The 18,808-nt window shown below is 43.6% G+C and overlaps 1 protein-coding gene across 1 annotated transcript; it reads right to left on the reverse strand.

The window, feature by feature from the left end:
- Nucleotides 1–1,035: 1,035 nt before the first annotated feature.
- On the reverse strand, nt 1,036–17,821 carry LOC306912681 (E3 ubiquitin-protein ligase TRIM35-like). The gene is made up of 3 exons (XM_079489087.1): nt 17,695–17,821; nt 15,431–15,634; nt 1,036–4,070 (listed from the first exon to the last, which is right to left on the reverse strand). The coding sequence occupies exons 1-3, from the start codon at nt 17,747–17,749 to the stop codon at nt 2,509–2,511; spliced, it is 1,821 nt and encodes a 606-aa protein (XP_079345213.1). The 5' UTR covers nt 17,750–17,821; the 3' UTR covers nt 1,036–2,508.
- Nucleotides 17,822–18,808: the final 987 nt, after the last annotated feature.

Below are 18,808 nucleotides of genomic sequence, written 5' to 3' on the forward strand. Positions count from 1 at the left end.
TAAAAGCCTTGGGGCAGAGGTACAGCTGTGGCATTCAGGGAGTGTGTGTGCAGAGTATGGCTGCGATCAAGCCAACGGTGCCGGAGATTAGCTGTCCACAGACAGACGGACGCACGCACACACACACACACACACACACACACACACACACACACACACACACACACACACACACACACACACACACACACACACACACACACACACACACACACACACACACACACACACACACACACACACACACGGATGGACGGAGTGCAAAACATACTCTCTCCCCATTCCTTCGGCCTGATCCAAAAATAAGAGAAGTTTGAATTTTGTTCCTGCCATAGGATGTTAATGGTAGGGTCACAAGAAACCTCTATAAAAAAAATGCCCAAATGTATACCGACAGTCGGTCAGCAAGTGGATTCATGAATATATGTATATAGACAACACGTTAGGCCAATAAAAAGACTATATAGCAAATTTTCCACTTAAACAAAAGAAGCCTGTCCGCTGCCGGACTATCGTAACAGTTCTGTAGCACTTACCCTATAGCCCCTTACATAGCACTTCATGTAGACTTAGATAGCATTTTACACAGACTTATAGCATGTTACGTAGACAGCACTAGAATTGCATTTTATGTATATAGCACTTTATAGTACAGTATATGTATAGTATAGTATAGTATAGTATAGTATGTATAGTTTATATGTATAGTTTCATTATATAGATATTCCACTGTTACGTTCTTAGCTTACACATGTTTCATGATAACTATACTTGTTATGTATGTGATGCATTGCCATGCTTTTTGTTCTTGCTTATTGTAAATCGCTCTGGATTAAGAGCGTCTGATAAATGCCTAAATTGTAAATTGTAATTGTAAATTGCAAAAGGGAAATGTGTCATGCATGTGAAATGGATCTTTCACTTTCAATTAACAGTTGGGCTCATTTTATCGTATTGATTGAAAACACCACAATTACTTTTTCAATTTATTTTAATTACTTTTTCACTGTTGGCGGTAACAAACACACGTCTGACTCACTTTACTCTCATCATCTTTAATCAGATCAAATACTCATCATCATCATCATCATCACATAGAAACTATAGAATTCAATCCTGATCCATAAATGACAATATGGATCAGGATATAAAACATGTTATCAGTAATAATCATATCAAACATGTCACCATTACACCAATAATTATAATTACAAACTGATCCTTTATACACTACACAGTGGTCTCCAGTGTTTCCCAGGCCAGGGACCCCTTAGAGAGATGAAGCAGGGACCCCTTAGAGAGATGAAGCAGGGACCCCTTAGAGACATGAAGCAGGGACCCCTTAGAGAGATGAAGCAGGGACCCCTTAGAGAGATGAAGCAGGGACCCCTTAGAGAGATGAAGCAGGGACCCCTTAGAGAGATGAAGCAGGGACCCCTTGATGAAGCATGGACCCCCACTTAGAGAGATGAAGCAGGGACCCCTTAGAGAGATGATGCAGGGACCCCCACTTAGAGAGATGAAGCAGGGACCCCCACTTAGAGACATGAAGCAGGGACCCCTTAGAGAGATGAAGCAGGGACCCCTTAGAGAGATGAAGCAGGGACCCCTTAGAGAGATGAAGCAGGGACCCCTTAGAGAGATGGAGCAGGGACCACTTAGAGAGATGAAGCAGGGACCACTTAGAGAGATGAAGCAGGGACCCCTTAGAGAGATGGAGCAGGGACCCCTTAGAGAGATGGAGCAGGGACCACTTAGAGAGATGAAGCAGGGACCCCTTAGCGAGATGAAGCAGGGACCCCTTAGAGAGATGGAGCAGGGACCACTTAGAGACATGAAGCAGGGACCCCCACTTAGAGAGATGAAGCAGGGACCCCCACTTAGAGACATGAAGCAGGGACCCCTTAGAGAGATGAAGCAGGGACCCCCACTTAGAGACATGAAGCAGGGACCCCTTAGAGAGATGAAGCAGGGACCCCCACTTAGAGACATGAAGCAGGGACCCCTTAGAGAGATGAAGCAGGGACCCCCACTTAGAGAGATGAAGCAGGGGCCCCTTAGAGAGATGAAGCAGGGACCCCCACTTAGAGACATGAAGCAGGGACCCCTTAGAGAGATGAAGCAGGGACCCCCACTTAGAGAGATGAAGCAGGGACCCCCACTTAGAGAGATGAAGCAGGGACCCCCACTTAGAGAGATTAAGCAGGGACCTAACCTGCTCAACCAATCAGATCATTGCTATGGGGTACACACACACAGACACACAAAGTTGGACATAGGAGGCGCTAGCGAGCCTCAAAAATCACACCTGTGTGAAGTGAGGGGCGCTCTTATCATTTTGTAACTGAAGAATGATACATTAATTAAATAATCACTGCAACCGATTTAAAATAATATTAATAATTATGAAATAATAATGAATAATTAATGACCTGCCATAAAACGATAGCCCTTAATCAATACCAGATCAATATATTCTGTAGGTGTTTTTATTGGACGCCAGACGTTCTAACTGTGGTTTTCCAGAGTGACACAGATCTTCCCTGGTAACACCTTCAGAGACTCATCATAAACACCATAATGACAAATTAATGGAAACAGTGTCTCAGTGAAGGTGTGTGTGAAGGTGTGTAGGTGTGTGTTAGAATCAGGATCAGAGAAGGACAGCTGTCCTCTGTCCCAGTCCAGCTGGACTCTGATCCTCCGGGGTTTCTGATTCAGAGAACAGTCTGAGAGAACAGTCTCCTCCTCCTCCTCCTCCTCCTCCTCCTCCTCCTCCTCATCCTCCTCCTCCTCATCATCAGCAGGTCCTGATGAGGAGCATGCTTTGTATTCATCATCACAGAACTCTATATTCCAGTGTCCTCTCCCCGTCGTCCCGTACGACTCCTCACACACACCTATTTCCCAGTTTATATTGTCTCCAACCTCAACATCCCAGCTGTGAGACCCTGAGTCAAAGCCCTCAGAACCCAGGACACTGAACCCATTAAGCCTCTCTGGATTGTCAGGAAGCTGCTGTTTCTCTTCTCCACATCTCACACTGGTCACAGTGGTCAGATCATCAGACAGCACAAGCCATGAATCAGCAGTGTTGGGGTCCAGGACGACAGGAGTGTAGGAGACAATGTCCTTCATCTTGTTCCAGACTCTGAAGGTCAGGTTCTTCAGGTGTTTGGCCTGGTCTATCAGCGCTCCTCCTGAGAGCGGCGGTGGGTCTTGCAGGGTGAGCTGGACTCCCTCCATGGTGGTCTTGTAGTTCTGCAGGAATGAGACGTGGTCGTCAGCTCTCAGCTGGTCCTCGGCAGCTTGGATTGCGTTGGAGAGGGTTTCCATTTCTCTGCTCAGAGCCTCAATCCTCTCCTTCATCTCCTGACTCTTCTGAGCCTCTTCCTCCCGCAGAGCGGCCATCCTGGCCTCCTCTTCCTCCTGTAGGAACCCACGGAGATTCTCAAACTGTTCCTTGATCTGCGTCTCTGTGTTCCTGGCCTGAACCTTCATGTGATTTTCTGTTATGTCGTAATTTGTTTTAACTTCATCAAAGACCTTCAGTTTCTCCTTTAAAGGCTCCAGTGATTCCCGGATCTTCTGTTTGCAACATCCAGACGCTTCGTCCACGGGTAAGAACTTGTGTCCGGCGTGTTTCTCTGAGTCGCGACACACGAGACACACCAGCTGTTGGTCGTCCAGACAGAAGAGCTTGAGCTTCTCAGCGTGTGCGCTGCAGAGGACCTCAGAGCTCAGCGACGACGAGCTCCGGCCTTTCTCCTCCAAGAACTTCTCACACATGTTCTTCAGCGCAAAGTTTATAGGAGTATTGTCCTTGGAGGATCTCCTCTGACAAACGGGACATTCCTTCGTTGGTCTTTCCGTCCACCATTCCTGCAGACAGTCTTTGCAGAAGCTGTGTCCACAGGACAACACGACGGGACGTTTAAAGATGTCATGACACACAGGACAGCTCAGATCCTCTTCCTGACGAGTCAAACGGGAAGCCATTTTGGTCTGCCGCTCCCTTCCGCTCTCCGATCTGGAATGTTCTCTGAGGCTGTTGTTACACCAGAGGAATTCTACAAGACAAAACAACAACAGTAACATTATGAGCATAAATAGTAGTAGTAGTAGTAGTAGTAGTAGTAGTAGTAGTAGTAATGGTTGTAGTATTCATATTAACATTAAAGATGGAGTGCTGTGAGTTTTGTATTTGTTCCATTTTCTCATGTGTTTATGAGGTGACAGTACTTCGTTAGACCCCTTGGTGTGGTTGTTATGTCATGTGTTTATGAGGTGACAGTACTTCGTTAGACCCCTTGGTGTGGTTGTTATGTGCAATGATGTCTTCCCTTTGTATTTAGGGTTTCTTCCTGGAGGCTGAAACCTTTACAGTCAAACGTAGTTTGGTGTTAGGTATGGGTATGGGTAATGTTTTCAAAAAGCTGTGCAAACATATTGGGAGCGCCCCCTAGTGGTCTGTTTGCACAGACTCAAATATTAGACGTGTCGTCGGCCGTCGGGGACTGAGTGTGTGTGTGTGTGTGTGTGTGTGTGTGTGTCTGTTCTTTTGGGCACATGGCTAAGGCACAAATGATTCTCAATTAGTTTACAATTTGTTCTCCTATAGATTAGGATATCCGATCATCATAAAATTAGTATGCTACTATGCATATCCCATACAGTTTATATAGATCATGCTTAAGCATGCGTTTAATTTTGCAGTATTTATATTTAAACAAGATGAAGAAAGTCTCCAGCACTTGGACCCCTGCACACAGTGACAGCCCTCCATGTTTACGCGCAGACAGTCAGACAGAATACTCATCTGACCATATTTCGATGAGGGCTTCGGTCTCCTCATTCGATCACGCGCCTACTCACGGTAAGGGGACATCTTACCGCTGTGTAAAATATCCCTTCACCGTCTCCAACTTTACTCCTCATTCATACGCCACATTGTTTGCTTAATTTACTTTATTTGATGCGATTGCATTCCACCTGCACCGAATCGGAATCAAGCGCGATTGGAAGCGAAGCGAAACCCCCGTTATTTGGTGAAGTAGAATGCGGTTCTTTGATGCGCATTAGGATTTGAATGAGGCTTCACACCTGCCAAACGAAGCACACTTTCCGACACTGTGCAGTAGATTTGTTTTAATCGCAGTAAAGCTTTCTGGTGTCTAACCAAAGTATGCCTCCCGATATTCACAAGGCGTTCAATTTTGATTGAGGTGAATATCTTATATAACAGGGTGGGGCAGAGATGCAGTGTTGCAAGGTCTGCTTATTTTAAGCAATTTTGGGCTCCTGTAAAGTTGCTTAGTTGCAGGTTGCGTTGTTTTGGCCCCGTTTTTAGAGTGTAGTTGCTTATTTTGGCTTGTTTCCCAATATTGTTAAAACCAGTGGTTCTCATTCTCAAACATCTCATAAAATCAAAGATCCCCAAATTAATATGTTTTTGTCCACAGAACTCTCCCCCCATCTAAACAAATTTTGTGCCAGGGACGCCCGTACCAGAACTGTTAAAATGTTTTTTTTAAATATTACAAAGTGTCACTTTTTTCATTTTTTGTTGTTGAAAATAGCAGATCTACAAGCTCACAATGTGTCACATCGCAAGCTTGTAGATCAGCTACTTTCAAATATTCAATGCATATTAGGTTTAAGTGCTCATGTAGCCCTATAGTTGCTTCTTTTGGGCTTGTTTTCATAGACCTGGTTGCTTATTTCTCTCACCGGAACCTGGTGAGATGGACAGAAATCAATGCAGGCCAGACAAAGGGAACAACTCTACTTCGAATAATAAGTATGTGGTGCACATTTTGTATTGTGTCAAGTTATTTATAAACGTGTTATACCATTAGCCTCTGTGGACTAGTGTGGAGGCACCTCTAATAAAGAGAAGTGATTCAACTGGTAAACACTGAATGAATTAAGCCAACATAAATTAAAAGCCTGAGTGAACAGTGAAACCAAAAAAAGTTTCCCTTCACCTGCCCTGCCCTCTCTTCTCAATTTTCTAACTCAAAGGGTGTCATGGATTATTTGTTGTGTGATTAATCCTCCCTTAAATATGGGATGTTGAGCTTCATCATCCTGAACGAGAACACTTCCAAAGTCGTACACGAACAAGGATCAAGCGTGGGCGTCCTATTGCACCCACAGAATCTCACAGATGCTTCGAAGTGGACCCGGTCGATCAATGCATTTTGATTGAATACTTGAACAGGATAGCACAAAAAGCCCTAAAAGGGCTTGTTTATATTGTGGTCGTGAAAATAGTATACTGTAGCCTACAGTACATCGGTCTGGCTGATTGGCTGACTTTTTTGACGACATCAGTTTTGGCAATTATGCAGTCGATGAGTCCCGAATTTTAACCTGACGTTCCTATTTTAGCCGAGTCATAACAGGCCAAAGAAGTAGCAGATCTAGCTCACATTGCCATGCGTTTTGAATGGAGCTTCAGTGGTGTTAAAGAAAGGGGAAAATGTAATGTACAGTAGAAGGCAGCTCTTGTATAATGCAACGACCTGGCTACCACGCACTGGCTTGAGGGAATCAAGCCTACAGCTCATTAGAACCAACCTGAACAGCAAGGTCTTGGAACACCTGCTTCACTATGTGTCTGATGGGAACACCAATATTATAGATGTCGGATTAAGAGAAATGTGGGTATATACACATCGTTGTTTTTTGTGATTAAAAAACGCTCACAATAAACGGTGTGGGGCAACTTATTTTGGCAAGCTAGAAGACTTGTCTAGGCCCACGTCCATATTGCAGTCTTCTAAAAAAACCATTTAGAAGTTGAATTAGGTTTCTGCCCGACAGCAATTAAACGAGATATAGATCATGTTTTGAATTATATATTAGTTTTTGCACATGCCAATATTCTACAGAGGATATCCTATCCCTAAACTGCTTGTTGGTGACATTCTTCCTAGGAGACTATAACTGCTTCTGTTTGCTGCAGGCTAATGAGCTAGTTTAAAGATAGCAGTATCCGTTAGTTCATGATGAGGAATGGCATGCCATTGCCAACAGGCCGTTTTGTGGTTAATTGATGCGCAAATGCTGAAAAGGTTTTTCAATGAGATAAGGGCTTGGTTAGGAAAGTTTATTTTTGCGCACGCACACACACACACACACACACACACACACACACACACACACACACACACACACACACACACACACACACACACACACACACACACACACACACACACACACACACACACACACACACACACACACACACACACACACACACACACACACACACGAATGTGCCTCTTGTGTAAGAAGTTGTCAAAACAATGTGCAATAGTATGATTTGTCCATAAGCGCTTCTTCCATTCTTCCAGGATAAGAAGCTCAAGACCCAACGTGAACATGACAAAAGATTATGGATACCAGAGGAATGGATTTTCCTAATCTGTTGAACAGATGGTGTTTATCACATGCACATTTCTGTTTGAGAGACGTCTTTGGTCTATGTTCAGAAATACTTCCTTATGACAGATCCTGCCAATATGAAACAACTCTGCAATCCAAACACACTGTTACTGGTCAATAAGCTACCCCAGGGTGTGGGTGCGTTGACGCAAGTCCAGGGGTGCCGCAGATTGCCAAGAATACTTTGGTAATATTTGTAATTTATCAATATCACTTCAGTTCAACCACTTACCCTCTATACTTAGTCAAATGGAACTGAGTTGCACTGCAGTACACTCAGGAGTAAAATTATTGTTTAACATCTGCATTACTTAATTTTAATTGGAGAACGAAGAATAATTGCTAGTTTGATCAACGTCTGCCTGTTGTCTCTACAAATAGTACCACATCAATACAGCATGGAATTGTGGACTAAATCTCATCCAACAACAAAATATTCTAAGAGCTCGTCTTGAGTCTGAGAGGCTATATCTCCTCAAATGGCGGTCCGTGCTCAAATACCAAATAAATAATAGACCTTGATATGAAAAAGGTTGAAAACCACTGCACATTATGGGTGTTCCACAAGTGTGGAGAAGACATTGCTTTTTTTTAGTAGTAAAAACGGCGGAGGTCACTTCCCGGACTTCCGTTTCACGTGTGTGTTCCCGTAAAAATATAAACAAGTCCTACTGGAAAACAAATTAGTCTAGGTTGCTGCTAAGCAGAAATACATTTTCAATGAGGCGCGAGTGAGCAGGTAGGTAGGCGTGGGAAATACGACAGGCAGAGTGACAAGGGGGCACACTAACCTGAAGCGGGGGCGTTATCGAATGCTTCGAATGTTATCAACCGATAATTCCCAGTAGGTTACTTATCAAGCCGATCTTATCGACCTACTGCATGTAGTCTGGGAGCCTATAGTGGCTGTGATTGGCATTGATAAAACCCGGAAAACGACCGGATTAAGGTTGGCGAACATGCGTTAAAGGTTGGGACAGCGCTGCTACATGCTTACAAGTGGTTATGTTTAGGTGAGGGTATGAGGAGGCTTGTCGTTTCTCAGTAGGCAGTAGACCAAATGACCGGATTAAGGTTGGCGAACAGGGCGGCTGGACTGAGACAAAGATTCAGCCCGGACATTTTCGCGGAATTTGGCCCAGATTGGCCCACCACAACCAGACTGACCCACCACAACCAGCGCGCAGATACTCTGACTTATCGGGTCGAGGCCCATACAAATACTTGAAATACATTACAAGCCCTTAACACCACCACATTTACAGTACAGCATAAATGATACACAACCAACAGACAACTAATTTAACATTTGGCCCAGACCGGCCCACCAGAGGGTCGGCTCACCGGGCATATGCCTGGTACGTCCTGTGGCCAGTTCACCCCTGTTGGCGAACATGCGTTAATGTTGAGATGCGCTGCGACGTGCTTGCGGTTATGTTTAGGTGAGGGTATGAGGTGGCTTGTCATTTTCAGCATGCTCCCAGCATGTGCAGTAGACCAATAAGATCGGTTAACGTTTTATCAATGCCAATCGCAGCCAGTACAGGCTCCCAGACTACATGCAGTAGGTCGATAAGATCGGCTTGATAAGTATAACTGGGAGTTATTGGTTGATTTTCACTCGAATCCGCTGCCTGATGGAGGCTCCTCACTGGCAGGTGAGCTAGTAGAATACAACATCAGTGACAATAAAGAAATGTGTGTGGAGAGTAATCTATTGACATAAATAAATTGGGGAGAAAAGGATTAGCTACTCAAAAAAAAGTGCCACCATCTACCACTACACACTATCCCAAGCATCTACCCATTTACCTATGCATCTTAAAAACACCCTCAGAACTGCAATAACAGCACATTGTGCACATTGCATGTAAAAAGGACATTTTCTGGCTCAAATCTGTTCCTCCACTTCCTTCAGTAACTACAGTATAGTGTGGTAGATGCGTCAAGGAGCTGCATGAAGTTTGACCATTTTGTTTTAGACCATTCATTGACTTCAAAGTCCTTCATTTTAGAAAGAGGAAATCATATGACAAAGAAAGGAGACAAAACGTATAAAGGTATGTTTTGGGATATTTTTCAGGAAAGCCTCATCAAAGTTGGTGGTGACTTCATATATTGTCAATTACTTGCATGAGAGGGGGAGAGGTGGTGGAGTTGCTTTAGCAGACTACTTTTCATTGGTTCAATATTTTCTAACCAACACACAGACACACAGAGGGTGTTCAATAGCACTGATTTATGCAATAAAAGAAAAACCAACAAATCTAGAAAGCACAACTGATAGAAAAATAGCCTTTTCCCTGCTGTCGCCTGAGGTCTTCCAAGGTTATCTTGTCTTGCAACTTGTAATGCAGCCTCTTCAGTATATATCGGGTCAGTCCGTGTCATTTGTAGTGAGTTTTAAGCAGGAGTCTGTTAGTATCGATCGCTTGGATGCTTTACAGACTTTCTGTGTGTAATCCAAAACACAGAGGCTCAGCAGTGTGATAAATCTCCTATGTAACTGCTCTGAATCAATCCACGAGGGCAGTGACTGACCACAGTGTCAATGTATGAAGTGCAGCCACATAACCCATCATTGGTCTCTGCTGCACTGTTTTGTGCATTATTACTAGACCTCTTTCATCTACAGTCTGACAAACAATCTTTCACGTTCAACACATTTTGGGGGGGACACTGCAGCAGTAAGGGAGAATGGCACTGAAACAAGATTAATGGCACCCATCGAGATGGACAATGAGCCAAAAGAAAGCATTTATTTTGCCTGCTATACAGAAAAGCACACCCAGAAGTTAATAGTGCTTCACAATTCTGAATGGAATTAAAACCATTTAAATAACACTGTCACAATTGTCTGTTAATTTTAGGAATTCCTCCAACCTAACCATTCCTCTCTGGGCCTTCATATCATGGATACTGAATCACAAATGGGCTTAAAGCTTCTATAAAAGCACATGAATTTCATTAATGTGGGATTAAGATCGCATAGATTGCATTAGATAATATTGCAAAATAAATGTCATGAGTACACAGTCACAGCCATTCATTTATCAAGATCAATATTTAATTTGGCATCTGGTGATTGTAAAGGACATGTAAGCCTTTCCCCCCAAATATAGCCCATAATCTGAAAGAGTTATATCACCATCTAGTGGATAGTACTGAGTACTGTAACTGCACAACATACTGTTTGAAGATACAATCCCCAATATTCACCTTAGCCATGTTTTGACCACTGAAATTACTGAATTTCCTCTTAAACCCAAAATGCACATTCATTAAAAACATATTGTTTCACATGGTGTTGACATTTTAGCCAACAATCTTTTTTTGTGACAGTTTTCTTTTAATTTTAGCCAACACCCCTTTTCACAATGATTTACACTAAGTGACCATGACATTTGATGTCCAAAACGAAATAAATGCATTACGTCTGATTCAAGACTTATATCACACAAGACAACAGTCTCGCTCAACCATCGTCAAGACACCTTTAACTGAATTCATATTGGTCACCCAATTGTGACCCTTGGCTTATATTATCACGAGCCAACCCTACATTTTATGTGAAATGAAATGAAATGATTACTATATTTACCCAGGGTATCTGGGCCAAGCTCAAGAACTTCGGTCACTTTGATTTTGCCGACACTTTCTGGTTTCCGACTTGAACTAAACTGCTCAAAGTCCTCAAGTCAGGATCTAGGTTTTGGGCTGTCACCTCAGTCACACGTCTACAGTAGCATAAGAGCTCAACTGGCTTCCAATAGGGCACTCTGTGCAGTCCTATAATTCATACCATTATTCATGGTGATGTGTTTAGATTATTTTTTTGTGTCAACATTTTAAGAGCCCAAAACATAATCTCATGTAATCAAATGGATCATTCATTATAGTGAAAAAGTAAACATTTGGCACTCACCCGCCCCTGCAGAATGCGGTGGTTCTGCACAGAGAATAATTATTTTTGCCAATACACCCGTAATATAAATGCAATTTACTCAAAACCTTCCCATCCAAATAATATGGCAGACTGGTCATTAATGCTGATCACGAACAGCTGTGGGACCAGCAGTGTTGCGTCAGCTACTTCGAAAGCGTACTGTAAAGCTACAAGTAGCTCACCATGGCAGTAGCTTGCATGATCAAGCTACATTTCTGCCCCTGGAGAAATGTAATTTGAAAAGCTATAGCTACATAGAAAAAGTAGCTCATCTACTTTGAGCTATTTTTTTTAAATACATTTTTTGCGTGAAATTGAGAATGTACAGTACTACATGTGGTGTTGACCATGTTGTCAGGGGCGGCCTTAGGAATCTGGAGGCCCATTTCATGACCAAACTATAACAGGCCGTTCTGGAAAATGCGGGGCAGAGGTTCATCGTTGGCACCCAAGGAGTGTGTGTGCAAAGTTTGGCATCGACCGGATTAACGGTGCCGGAGATTAGCTGTACACAGACGGACGGAAGGAAGGACGGACACACGGACGGAGTGCAAAACATACTCTCTCCCCATGCCTTCGGCCTGGTGGAGACAATGAGGCCCCCATATATATATATATATATATATATATATATATATATATATATATATATATATATATATATATAGGTATAGCCTACCTATGACATAATTATTCTGTTGATAAAGGCGTATTGACACATAGTTTTGACTGTTCAATATCGCTCACAGCCATTACTCTCGACAATTATGCAGCAACAACACCTCTCCTCATCCCGTCGCCCCTTCACAATAGAGGGTATGCACATGCATAAAGTGAATGGGAAATAGAGTGGCAAAACGAGTGGCAAAGTGAGTTTAATCATGTCGTTTAACGTTGTTTAATGCAATCAGATATGACTTTTCTGTTTGAATGTATGGGCTGTCAAGGCCAGAAAAGTATTTTTCTGCCACTCGGTAGGCGTTCCTGCATAACTTCCGGATATGATGATGATGTCACACGATGTCACAAGTCGCATACCCTCTATAAAGTGCCCATTTACCTCCCAATGCTGCACTTTAACATTGTGGGAGAGAGCAAGGCACAAAATGAGTGAGAGAAATACACGGATGAAAATACATGGATGAAAATGTACAAAAATGTACATGCGCAATGAAAAAGTACACGATGAAAGTACGCGCGCGATGAAAATACGTGGCTGAAAGTACGCGATGAAAAAATACGGGATGAAAAAGTACACGTGCGATGAAAGTACGTGCACGATGAAAGTACATGCGCGATGAAAGTACGTGGCTGAAAGTACGCGATGAAAAAATACGGGATGAAAAAGTACATGCGCGATGGAAGTACGTGGCTGAAAGTACGCGGCTGAAAAAATACGCGATGAAAGAAGCACGTGCGCGATGAAAGAAGCACGTGCGCGATGAAAGCACGTGCGCGATGAAAGCACGTGCGCGATGAAAGCACGGGCGCGATGAAAGTACGTGCGCGATGCACGATGAAAGTACGTGCGCGATGAAAGTACGTGCGCGATGAAAGTACGTGCGCGATGAAAGCACGGGCGCGATGAAAGTACGTGCGCGATGCACGATGAAAGTACATGCACGATGAAAGTACATGCACGATGAAAGTACATGCGCGATGAAAGTACGTGCGCGATGAAAGTACGTGCGCGATGAAAGTACATGCGCGATGAAAGTACGTGCACGATGAAAGTACATGCACGATGAAAGTACATGCACGATGAAAGTACGTGCACGATGAAAGTACACGCGCGATGAAAGTACGTGCGCGATGAAAGTACGTGCACAATGAAAGTACATGCGCGATGAAAGTACGTGCGCGATGAAAGTACATGCGCGATGAAAGTACATGCACGATGAAAGTACATGCACGATGAAAGTACGTGCGCGATGAAAGTACGTGCACGATGAAAGTACGTGCACGATGAAAGTACATGCACGATGAAAGTACATCACGATGAAAGTACATGAAGTACATGCGCGATGAAAGTACATGCACGATGAAAGTACGTGCACGATGAAAGTACATGCGCGATGAAAGTACGTGCACGATGAAAGTACATGCACGATGAAAGTACATGCGCGATGAAAGTACATGCGCGATGAAAGTACGTGCACGATGAAAGTACATGCACGATGAAAGTACATGCGCGATGAAAGTACGTGCACGATGAAAGTACATGCGCGATGAAAGTACATGCACGATGAAAGTACATGCGCGATGAAAGTACGTGCACGATGAAAGTACGTGCACGATGAAAGTACATGCACGATGAAAGTACATGCGCGATGAAAGTACGTGCACGATGAAAGTACATGCGCGATGAAAGTACATGCACGATGAAAGTACATGCGCGATGAAAGTACGTGCACGATGAAAGTACGTGCACGATGAAAGTACATGCGCGATGAAAGTACGTGCACGATGAAAGTACATGCGCGATGAAAGTACGTGCACGATGAAAGTACGTGCGCGATGAAAGTACGTGCACGATGAAAGTACATGCGCGATGAAAGTACATGCACGATGAAAGTACATGCGCGATGAAAGTACATGCGCGATGAAAGTACGTGCGCGATGAAAGTACGTGCGCGATGAAAGTACATGCACGATGAAAGTACGTGCACGATGAAAGTACGTGCGCGATGAAAGTACGTGCACGATGAAAGTACGTGCGCGTTGAAAGTACGTGCACGATGAAAGTACATGCACGATGAAAGTACATGCGCGATGAAAGTACATGCACGATGAAAGTACATGCACGATGAAAGTACATGCGCGATGAAAGTACGTGCGCGATGAAAGTACATGCACGATGAAAGTACGTGCGCGATGAAAGTACATGCACGATGAAAGTACATGCGCGATGAAAGTACGTGCGCGATGAAAGTACGTGCACGATGAAAGTACATGCGCGATGAAAGTACGTGCACGATGAAAGTACATGCGCGATGAAAGTACGTGCGCGATGAAAGTACATGCACGATGAAAGTACGTGCGCGATGAAAGTACATGCACGATGAAAGTACATGCGCGATGAAAGTACGTGCGCGATGAAAGTACGTGCACGATGAAAGTACATGCGCGATGAAAGTACGTGCACGATGAAAGTACATGCGCGATGAAAGTACATGCGCGATGAAAGTACATGCGCGATGAAAGTACATGCACGATGAAAGTACATGCGCGATGAAAGTACATGCACGATGAAAGTACATGCACGATGAAAGTACGTGCGCGATGAAAGTACATGCACGATGAAAGTACATGCACGATGAAAGTACGTGCGCGATGAAAGTACGTGCACGATGAAAGTACATGCGCGATGAAAGTACGTGCACGATGAAAGTACGTGCACGATGAAAGTACGTGCACGATGAAAGTACGTGCACGATGAAAGTACATGCGCGATGAAAGTACATGCGCGATGAAAGTACGTGCACGATGAAAGTACATGCACGATGAAAGTACGTGCACGATGAAAGTACGTGCACGATGAAAGTACATGCACGATGAAAGTACATGCGCAATGAATGTACATGCGCGATGAAAGTATGTGCGCGATGAAAGTATGCGCGCAATGAAAAAAATACGCGGATAAAAGTACGCGATGAAAGTACATGTGCGACACGTGTTTCAAAAGGGCCAATCCTGCAAACTTTGAAAGCCAATGTTAGCCAATTAGGATGGAATATGAAATATCGGACAGTTCCATCTTGAACACATGCCTATAGAGATAGTGTGTAAAGATTTGCATGATTTTTGGACAGAATCTGGAGGAGTAATATCAAAAGTCGTTAGTTGTAAGTTGCAAGTGTTAAGGCTCCCAATCCACTACAAGAGTTTTGACAAAAAATACTAATCGACTGTGAGAGGGTGTCAGAATTTAGTATTTTAAAAATCTTTCCAAAATCGACGACAACTTGTCAAAACTCTTGTATTGTATGGGAGGCTTTAACGCAAGACCCATATCCCCGATCTTTCTACCGTCGGTCCGAGTCATGTTTGGCCCGCTGCTCATCATGTTGCTACCGTCGGTCCGAGTCATGTTTGGCCCGCTGCTCATCATGTTGCCATCGGTCCGAGTCATGTTTGACCCGCTGCTCATCATTTTGCCGTCGGTCCGAGTCATGTTGGGCATGGGGTCGTTCGGATTCATCATGGGGGCGGCAAGTGTGAATCCTGTAGAAACTGTTGGCACAAGACATTCTGAGATTTAATACAGCCAATGACTTGAAGCTCATTTGTTCACGGGAATAGCCAAATTAAGTTTCAGCCATCCAATATGTTGATAGCTCTGAACCAAAGTAGCTTGTAAACTAGCCCCTTTCGGGACCCTCCGTAAAGCTTTTCTGAATTTTGATCTCGCTTTACGTAGGGTCCCTGTACATTTCTTCCACGCGCTATGGTAGGCAGATGTACATACCCTCCGTTCAGGCTATGCTGCGGCCTGGTGGTGGTGGTATGTTGTTTCAAAAGATGCATAAAGCGGCTATAGGAGACAATGGAAACGTGGGAGAAATTTAATTTGGCGCAGATGCCGTTAAGTATTTTTGGCTTCTCTCTTCCTCACTTCCTTGACTTCCTTATTGACTTCCCATTGTACCGCATCCCGCACCGAGAGTGGCTAGCTGCGCGTCCTATACGTTCCTGCCTCTGATCTGCTCTGTCTCAGCTAGCCAGTCTCGGTGCGGGATGCGGTACAATGGGAAGTCAATAAGGAAGTCAAGGAAGTGAGGAAGAGAGAAGCCAAAGCGGTCAAAAAAAAGACTTAACGGCATCTGCTCCAAATGCAATTTCTCCCACGTTTCCATTGTCTCCTATAGCCGCTTTATGCATCTTTTGAAACATCTCACCACCACCACCAGGCCGCAGCACGGCCTGAACGGAGGGTATGTACTATGTACATCTGCCTACCATAGCGCGTGGAAGAAATGCACAGGGACCCTACGTAAAGCGAGATCAAAATTCAGAAAAGCTTTACGGAGGGTTCCAAAAGGGGCTACTTGTAAACTAGAGAACCAAGACTGCAATCAAACTGGGATGATTAGCTTCAATGCTCATTAAGTGCCAAACAGAATAGGCTAGCTGCATGGCTCTATACACAGCAGCTACATTAAAAAGAAAGAGCCTCTTTCTTAACAGGTCTTATTACCAATCATACTTTGTAGGGTATGTTAATACAATATAACTTATATAATTGGGGCAGTTGTGTGGCCAATATCTTCTATTGACATGTTTAGATTGTCAAAGGTCATGTCTCACCAAATGATAAAAATGACATGGATAAAAGATACGACCTGTTATATTGCAAATCTATTATTCGCTCCATATCAGTCTGTTGGTCAGGGCACCCCTTGAAGCACAGGTCATGTCTGTCCTGGAGAGCTCTGACGTATCTTTACTTTTCAGACACTATATAGAAATCTTTCTGTCTCTCTGTGACCTTGATAAGCACAGCTAGTGTGCACACTCTTAATAATGGTAAATGCTTTAAAATATCTACTTTATCTCATCACAAGACATGTGAAGGAAGCAAGTATGAGGCTTCTTTCCAATATGGCTGCTGTGCATAGAGCCCATTACGATACAGAAACGCTAAAATTGACAAACTCATCCCGGGTCATCATAAATAAAAACATCTGGGTTTCTGAGGCTATCATAGACAGACTGGAAAAGCTTTGGAGCTGTATATTAGGTGACACCATAAAATGAATGCTCTCCCAAACTATCAGGACAGAATTATAACATTTCAGAGTAGTTGAACATTGTTTAGTCTTCCGCCAGGTTGGCTAGCTGTGTGTCCCTACGTTCCTGCCTCTGATCGCTCTGTCGCCACTGTAGCCAGTGTCGGTGCTGGAGGCGGTACAATGGGATGTCAATAAGGAAGTCAAGGAAGGAAGGAAGAGAGAATTTCAGAGCTGCCAAAACGGTCAAACAAAGAAAAATACTTAACGGCTTCTGCGCCAAAGGAAAATTCTCTGACGTTTCCGTTGTCTCCTATAGCTCCTATATGCTTCTTTTGAAACATCTAACCCCCATCAAAAAAGCGCAGAACGGCCGCAACGGAGGTTATGTACAGCTGCGTCCTATAGTGGGCTTACGAACTGGAGAGGGACCCTAGGTGTAAAGTCATCCAAATGTCAGAAAACTTTACGTAGGGTGCCGAGAGGGGCTAAGTCTTCCTATGAATCTGCAACAGACATACAATTTAATAAATGCACATTGGAAACAAACCAAAAAGCTTTTACCTTGGGCAAACCAAAGAATCAGTTCAACAAGAACATGCTTGCAAATGTTTCCCATTTATATTGCCACACGACACAAGTTAGATGTCAAGTGCTGAGGAAGAAGTGACTAGCTGGCCCTCAGTCAGAGGTATTAAGGCTTGCTGCTGGTCCCACATGCACAGCTGTTCATGATCAGCATTGCCTGTCTGTCATGATGATGTCATCCCATCCTATCTCACTACCAGAATCAGAATAGGGTCGACATCGGTAGAGTTTACCAGCACTCCACTTGCCTGCACACTTCCACAAACTATTAACTAAGTACTCTGTCAAGGTTCTAGACTTATTATCCCATTCAATATATGAATGTCTTCATATATTGTATTATAAGACACATTATTCAGGCACATTCCAGGCTTCAGCCACCTCTTTTGCCCATTAGGACCACTCTACGCAATACAGCGACGGTAAAGTGGTATGTCTACATAAAAATGCTATTTAAGTTACATAAATTGAGCCTATTCATACGCCTGTAAGGTCGTCAAGTGCTATGGGCTGAGATGGAGTCTGAAGAGGTGGGTTTTCAGACTAAAGGCCTATTCATAGTCTGGATTTTCGGTGGTGAGGTGACCACCGCTCCGGTGGTCTCACCACCGAAAATCCAGACTATGTATGAGCCTTAAGGCGCAGACACCAGTGTCTTTTATCGAGATTCTAAATGTCTTAACCCCCCTGAGTCACCATCTTTAACCAATCCAGTGACATTGATTGGTGCTGGGCAGAGCATGGAACAGATTGTAAAGTACCATCAATTATTTACTGCAGATAGTCTATATTGAATTTAAAATCAGCCTTAATTTCAATTAATTCTTTCAATGAACTAAAATCGTGTTTTATTTGATGGCCTTCCTGCCCTGGCCTTTGTGCCGGCATTCACAAAACACCAAAGGCCAAGTGGCCTTGCCCCTAAAATGACGTAATTCCAGGCATGCTTTTTAGAGTAGAGTAGAGTATTTCTACATTGTGGATAACTTTTAAAAAATAAAGTTGCTTCCTGCTGCTGACTACTTTGGTGTAGGTACAAAGGAAACCAACAAGGTGGAGCTTACCATACAGGTATGTATAGGTGGTATAT

This window comes from Electrona antarctica, assembly GCF_951216825.1.
Source record: "Electrona antarctica genome assembly, chromosome: 20".
NCBI lineage: Eukaryota > Metazoa > Chordata > Actinopteri > Myctophiformes > Myctophidae > Electrona > Electrona antarctica.